Source organism: Anser cygnoides, chromosome 32 (assembly GCF_040182565.1).
Source record: "Anser cygnoides isolate HZ-2024a breed goose chromosome 32, Taihu_goose_T2T_genome, whole genome shotgun sequence".
Taxonomy (NCBI): Eukaryota; Metazoa; Chordata; class Aves; order Anseriformes; family Anatidae; genus Anser; species Anser cygnoides.
Window position 1 is genome coordinate 2687125 of NC_089904.1, and position 7561 is coordinate 2694685.

Here is a 7561-nt window from a genome sequence, read left to right on the forward strand (position 1 = left end):
GGCCAATTACCTTCAACATGTTTATCAAAGATCTAGGTGCAGGAGAGGAATGGGTCCTCAGCAGGTTTGCCAATGACACTAAACTGGGAGGCACCGTTGACTCCGTGGAGGGCTGAGAGGCTTTGCAGAAGGATCTAGACAGATTGGCACACTGGGAGATTAGTAACGGCATGAAGTTCAACAACGGAAGATGCCAGGTGCTGCACCTGGGACAGCGTAATGCTGGATGCAAGCACAGGCTGGGAGACGAGTGGCTGGAGAGAGCAGCTCAGCAGAAAGGGCTCTGGAGGTGCAGCTCCACAGCAGGCTCAGCGTGAGCCAGCAGCCAAGTCCTGGCAGCCACGAGGGCAAAATGCATTCTGGAGTGCATTCAACCCAGTAAAGCCAGCCGTTAATTGTCTTGCTGCATTTAATTATCTTAATTAATTAATTAATAATTAATTTTCTTGCTGTATTTAGTACGTGTGCAGCCTCACCTTGAGTATTGTGTGCACTTCTGGGCTCCACAACACAAAAGGGATGTGGACGTCCTTGAAAGTGTCCGGAGCAGGGCAACAAAGCTGGCAAAAGGGCTGGAAGCCACGTCCTGTGAGGACAGGCTGAGGTCACCTGGGTTGTCTAGGCTGGAGAAGAGAAGGCAAAGAGGCCACCTCATTGCTTTCTACAACTTCCCGAGGAGGAGAAATGCAGAGGCAGGTGTCGATCTCTTCTCCCTGGTAACCGATGAAAGGATGCACGGGAATGGCACAAAGCTGCGCAAGGAGAGGTTCAGACTGTACCTGAGGAAAAACTGCCTTACCATGAGGGTGGTCAAACACTGGCACAGGCTTCCTGGTGAGGTGGTAACTCCCCATGCCTGTCAGTGTTCGAGAGGCATTTGGATGATGCCCTCAATAATAAGCTTTAACTTTTAGTTAACTCTGGAGTGGTTCAGCTGTTGGACTGGATGATCTTTGAAGATCCCTTCCGACTCGAGCTATTCTATTCCATTCTATTCTAAAATGACCGATCCCCAGTGATGGGACCAATCCTGGAAAGGATGTGTTGCATAACTCTCTAAACCCCCTCTTTTACCCTTTTATTGCTGAGCATGACATTACATGGCGTGGAACGTCTTGTTGGTTAGTACGGTTGCTCTGCCTGGTTATGTCTCCTCCCAACCTCTGGCTCACCCCACGGCCATTCACTCGAGGGGCGGGTGTAATAGACAAATATAGTGTAAATAGGTGTAAAAATAGGTGTAAAAGAACTAGAGAAGGCCTCGATGCTGTGCAAACACTGGTCAGCAAAAGCGAACAACTTCAGCGCACTACCAGCATCGTTTTGGCCACAGCTCTAAAACACAGCACCTTACAAGCTGCTATTAAGAATATTAACTCTATCCCAGCCAGACGCAGTACAGGGGAGCAGGCCACGGCTGGAGGCCTTTGGGGCTGTTCTCATCAGTTACAGCTCATCCATCCCACAGGCACTCTGTGAAGCAGGTGCCCGAGCCGCTTCCTCTTGTGGAGCTCCACATCACCCCAGAATGCCTCTGACAAGCAAGAGAATGGGAGAAGCCACCACCGCCTGAGGGAGAAGCAGCTACACCCCCCTCATTTTGAAAAGACTCGGACAAAGACTTGCATAAGTCTTTGCCAAGACTTATGACAAGATGCAGGTGAGAAAGAGCCTGACAGGGGGCTCATGCCCCAGCCCAACACTGGCTCTCCCTTCATGCGGCTCTCCTCTCCCCGTGCTTGGGATACTGGGGAATGGGCTTGCTCTCAGAACCCCTTCTGCATCTCTCACGTCTCTGACCAGGCTGTGTGCACTGGCGTGGGACAAGGCCACCTTAGTGAGGTGTTCCCATCCGTTCCCGGTGCTCCTGAGAGTAAGAGATGAGCTGCAAGCAGCAGCTGCAGGGCTTGGCCTCTCCCTCACGCTCAGCCCTGCTCCTAGCTCTCTGCCTGTGTTGGTGCCAAGCAAGTGCTGCAGGCAGTAAGCATGATCTGGAGCAGGTGAGAGCAGACAGAGGCCTCTCTGGATAGAAAATTGCTGCTTATGACACTGATTCGTGGAAGAACTCCACAACTCAAAGCAAATGAATTATAAAGTAGGTATGTGGTTTATTTCAGCACCAGGCACATGCGGGACAGCTCCCAAAGGCATGCGCACCCCAACGCGGCAACTTGCTTGCGTTATAGACAGTAAAGAGTTACATAGGCATGAAGTTTCCCAATATGCCTATACATATGCATAACCTATCCCCGCGCGCAGTGCCTTCTGGTGGTGGTCGTCGGGGGGTCGTGGGGATGAAGGTTGGTGGCTCTTCTTCATCACCACTAGCCGACCCCCTGCCTTTGTACAGACTCAGCTGCTCCATGGCTCTTGTCCAAACCGCAAGGTCAGTCTTTTGAGACAGGTTTGGGTTTTTTTTGTTGTTTTTTTGAGACATGTTCACCTCGTTGCTTTCTACAACTTCCCGAGGAGGACAAATGCAGAGGCAGGTGTCGATCTCTTCTCCACACTCACACACTACAGCCTGCCCTGGGGGGGGCACACTACAGCCGGCACTGCGGGGGGGTGTCCTTAAGGTCAGTGGTCATTAAGGTCCCCTCCAACCCAAAGCATTCTAGGATTCTGTTTCTAAAAACACCTCTTCTGTTCCATCCCAGTAATAATAAACAGCACAAGCAGAAATCAGCTCTGCCAGCCTGGGGTGTCCCCATGCATTCAGGTCGTCCTCATCCCCCCCACACTCACGCTACAGCCTGCCCCATGGGAGGCCAAGGGGAGATGTTTCCCCTGCACTTGCAGCTCTCCAGCAAAGGCCCTGGACTGAATGGAACAGGCGGTGCTGGAGCTACACCGGGGGTGCTTGGAGGGCTTGTAGGCACAGTAAAAGATGCATTTCAAACAGCCCAGCTGGGCCCTGCTCGTGTCCCGCAGCCCGAAGGAGATGCCAGCACGGACGCGCTTTGAACCAGGGCATTTACTGGGGTAAATCCAGGTATGGGGGGCAGTGACCCACCCCTGGGTGCTACTGACCACTGGTCAATATGCAGATCCCTGAGGAATGCCACTCGTTACTGGTTTCTGCCTGGACACTGAGCCTCTGACCGCTACTCTTTGAGTGCAACCATCTCGCCAATTCCTTACCCACCGAGTTGTCCGTCCATCCGATCCATGTCTCTCCAGTTTAGAGATCATGGGGGACAGTGCAAGTGCTTTGCACGAGTCCAGGTAGATGATGTCCGTTGCTCTTTCCCTACCCACCAATGCTGCAACCCCATCATAGAAGGGCACCAGATTTGTCAGGCATGATCTGCCCCGAGTGAAGCCGTGTTGTCTGTCACCAATCGCCTCCTTATTTTCTATAGCCCTCAGCAACAACTTCTCAGGTACGACGGACAGTGGGTGGTGAAGGCTGTGCACCCCCACAAAGGGAGGAAGGCTTGTAGCTCCCAGGTCTTCCATTTTCCCCTTTTTAGAATGGGGGCTATGTTTCCTCTCCTCCAGTCAGTGGGAACTACTTAAACAGACTTCCACAGCCTCTCCTGTATGATGGCCAGTGGCTTAGCAAGTCCACCGGTTCCCTCAGGCCCCGTGGACGTAGCTCACTGGGAAACTACTGGTGGGGACATGGGAGTTGAAATAGTGAGGGGAAAGGGGGACATATGGGAGTGGGGGCACAGGCGAGTGAAAATGGGGGGCACGCTGGGGGGCACGGGGGATTCTCAGGGAGCCTGTTGGTTGTGCTCCCAGATGGCTGCACGACGGCGGTGCTGTAGCGCAGGTTTGCGCTTTTGTTCCAAAGGGCAAAGTGACAGCGGAGCCCAGCAGAGCCTTCTCTTTGAGGCCCCTGAAGCTCTCCTGCAGGCAGCCAGGAGGGGACAGCTCACTCGAGGCCACACCTGAGGAGAAACAAGGTGCTTGTGGCAGAGCCGGGTGAACGATGGCGGCAGCAGGCACGGTGGGCCTGCAGCAGGCTTCCAGAAGCAGCAATGGTGTGAAATGCGTCACAGCTGGCACAGACCGCTGCCCCGAGCACACCTGGGCCGTTGGTCCAAAGGGGAAAGTGGGTTCTGAAAGAGCCGGGCCTTTCCAAGCAGCTCGTAGCAGGGAGCAGAAGCTTCACAAGTTACAGGCTGAGCAGCCTTTCCACAGCCCCCTGACGACTTTTTCAGTGGGGATCCAGCCACCCCTCTAGACCCTGCCTGGTCATACCATCCCCACCACGGTGGGTATGGTGTTCTGGGTCTGCCTGGGATGGACTCAACCTTCCCCACAGCAGCCCATGCAGCACTATGCTCTGTACTTCTGGCTAGAACTGACTTGATATTGCACCAATGTGTTTTGTCTACTGCTGAGCCGTGCTGGCACAGCATCAGGACTCCCACAGCGCCCTCCCTCTGCCACCCCCCAGCCCCAAATCCAGTCGGCTGGCTGTGGGCAAGAGGTGGGGAGGGGGCATTGCCAGGGCAGCTGACCCAAAAAGACCAAAGGGATAGTCCATACGGCAACGTCACGCTCAGCAATAAAAGCTGTGGAAGGGGAGGGAGAAGGGGGGGAGACACAGGGGACACAGATTCCTTGGTCAAGATCTTTATTTATTCCTCCGATTCCTCCGTTTCTTCCTTCCTCTCCTGCTGCAAGATCTCAGTTCATCATCGCTATCCTGCAGGAGATCACGTAGCTCTGGAGGCACAGTTGTCACCAGGTCATCGTCTGAAACTTCTTCTACCAAATTAGAGGGGACAAATCCTCTCGTGCCATCCGTCAGCTCTCCCACAAACCAGCCGTCTTCATCCATGTCTCCATAGACATAAACGTATTCTCCCGCAGTCAGAGGAAGCTCTGCTTCGGGGTGCTCATTAGGACCCTCGAAAGGATCGTAGCTGTATCGAGCTAAAAATTTTCGAAGTTTTAGCGATTCTTCTCCCGAGGACTGCAGGATGAAGGACACATGCTCTGCTCCTGATTCTTCGTTCCCATGCACAGGGCCCTCGTCTGAAAGAAGGCGGCACCCAGGACTGTTGTGTGCGGCATCTGATGTCCAGGTGCTTGTGTGGGATGCCGGGACCTTGGTTGCCTCCTCAGAAACATCAGAGCTGTCTTCGCGGTTGCAAAGGTCATGGGACTGCTCTGCATAGGCCTGTGCTGTGGGAGAAGATGTCACCTGTGGTAGTCCTGAACCGACACGGTTGGATTCTTTTCTTTTTTCTTGCTCAAGTTGCTGAGAGAGCAGCTCCCATTGTTGACTTTGGTGCTGATTCTGTTTCTCTAATTCTCTCAGCTGCGCTTGAGACGCTTGCGTGTCTTCCTCATGTGTCCTTCTTTGCTCTGCCCAAGCCCTCTGCAAATGCTCAACTTCCTCTTTCTTCTTCTGCAGCAGTCGCCTTGTTTCCTCGAGGTCGTTCTCCTGTTGTTGCCTTCGTCCTGCCAGTTGTCTCATGGCTTTCAGTTCACAACCCAGATCTTGCAGTCGTGTTTGAAGACGTTTGGCCTCTCCGATGGCAGAATTTCGCTGCTCTGTCACTTGCACGAGTTTCCCCTTCAGAGCAGCGTTGTCAGATCGAACCTCGTCTATCCGCTCCTTCTGCCCACGGAGCTGAGAATTTTCTTCTGCGCGCCTGGCATTTTCATTTGTCATCTCTCTCAGACGCACTTTCAGCTCCTCGTACCTTTGCTGCAGTCTTGAGCGTTCCTGATCCAGGTTCCTGTGAGGCCTAAGTTTTTTCCCAGCCTCGGTTTCCGATTCCCCTCTCTGCTGCTGGTCGACCTGCTCTGTCTTTGCAGCAGTCTTTCCAGATTTCAGGTCGGTCTCTTTCAGTTGCCTGGTGTTTTCTTTCAGGTGCTTGGTAAGGAGGCCTAGCATACTAGTCTTCTGCTGGAGCCTCTCCACCTCCTCCCCCAGTTCCAGAGCGCTTTTCTTCCCCAGAAGGCGGGTCTCCTCTTGAAGGACACCGCATTGCCTCTGCAGGTCCTCCAGGGCATGCTGCAGATGAGCTTTCTCCTGCAGCAGCTGGCTGTCTCCACTGCCAGGTGGGCAGGCCTCTTGTTGCGCTGCCACCTGAACACCCACGTCTGTGACCGCCCGCCCGCAGCTCTTCCCTTCTCCCTGGAGGTGAGCTTTTAAGCTGGAGTGGGTTGTCTGCTGCCCTCCTCCCCCAGCAGCACCAGATGCACCGGGGCTCTTCGAAGAGCAGGTCCCGGTGGTCCCTGCGCCCAGGCGAGTCTGCAGGCGGTGCCAGGCCGCAGCCCTGTCTTCGCTGTGGGAGGCAGACGGCCTCCCCTCAGCCTGCTCCAGGATGTACTGCTGGAAGAGCCTTCTCTGCAGTTCCAGTTCATTTTGGAGGCTTACGATGCGGGCGGTCTGCTTGCTGTCCTTCCGCCAGTGGAGCTGCCTGTGGACCTCCTGCAGCTTGCTGCGGGCCTCGCTGCTGCTGCTGCAGCCGTGCCTCACCAGCTCCTCGGCCAGCTCCTGCTGCAGGTCCCGCGCCTGGCGGACGGCGTCGTCCCGCTGCTCTTGGAGCAACTCCTGTGCCTGGCGCCACTCGGCCTCCTTCTCACGCAGCAGCTGACGGATCTCTGTTGCCCGCTGCTTCTGGCTCAGCTCCCACAGCCGCTGCAGCTCCCGTGCCCGTTGCTGCTCCCATCTGGAGCGTAGCTTCTCAGCCAGAAGCTGCCGCTCCTGCTCTGCCATCTTCTTTATCTCGCGGGTTTCATCAGCAAAGCGGCGGTGCAGCTCCTGCGAGTGGAGACGCTCGGCCTCCAGCTGGGCCCGCAGCGCCTCCAGCTCCTGCCTGTGCTCCTCCTGCTGCACAGGCCTGCTGGGGGGTCGCGCTGGGCCCCGACGGGATGAGGGGTGACTGTGCGCCACGGGCCCCTGGCCCACACCACCCCGGATCATGGCTTAAGGGATGAGAACGATGAACGTTCACCAAACGCTGCCAGCAATAGCCACCAGCGATCGCACGGCCTGGACCTCTGAGGGACAGCAGCCTCTGAGCCCTCAGCAGACACCGGCTCCCAGCACCGCGCAGCAGCAGAGGTCGCCTCTGCCACTGGCCCGGCCTGGGCGAGCGCGGCCTTATATAGTGTCCGGGTGATGGCGTCATAGAGGAGGGATGACGTCATATGACCTTATATGGTGCGTGCCCGCCCGGACACACCCCGACAGCCTCAGCGCAAGGGGTGCAGAGGAGGGAGGTGAAGGGTTGTTAACGAGTGCAGACGGAGCCCCCGCGCAGGTGCGCAACGAGAATGTGTCTGTGAGGCCTCAGGCACGGGCACAGCTTACGGGTCTGGGCCACGTCTGTCCTTTAGTGGGGGAAGCGTGGTAGTGATGACATACAGCATTACACAGCCATTAGCATGGGTTGTTAACGAGGGTTAACAACCCCTAGAAGGGTTGTTAACGAGGTCATATGACGTCATCCCTCCTCTATGACGCCATCACCCGGACACTAACAAGTCCTCCACTAAACCACGTCACCGAGCTCTACATCTAAACGTCTTTTAAAGGCCTCCAGGGACGGCGACTCAACCACCTCCCTGGGCAGCCCATTCCGATGCC

General features: G+C 55.6%; 1 protein-coding gene across 1 annotated transcript; it reads right to left on the reverse strand.

The window, feature by feature from the left end:
* Nucleotides 1-4588: 4588 nt before the first annotated feature.
* LOC136787993 (RIMS-binding protein 3C-like) lies at nt 4589-6895 on the reverse strand. Its single transcript, XM_066985438.1, has one exon. The coding sequence runs from the start codon at nt 6893-6895 to the stop codon at nt 4589-4591; it is 2307 nt and encodes a 768-aa protein (XP_066841539.1).
* Nucleotides 6896-7561: the final 666 nt, after the last annotated feature.

What these genes read in the sequence shown, in the direction of transcription:
- LOC136787993 (XM_066985438.1), bottom strand. Translation starts at nt 6,895, where the DNA reads ATGATCCGGGGTGGTGTGGGCCAGGGGCCCGTGGCGCACAGTCACCCC.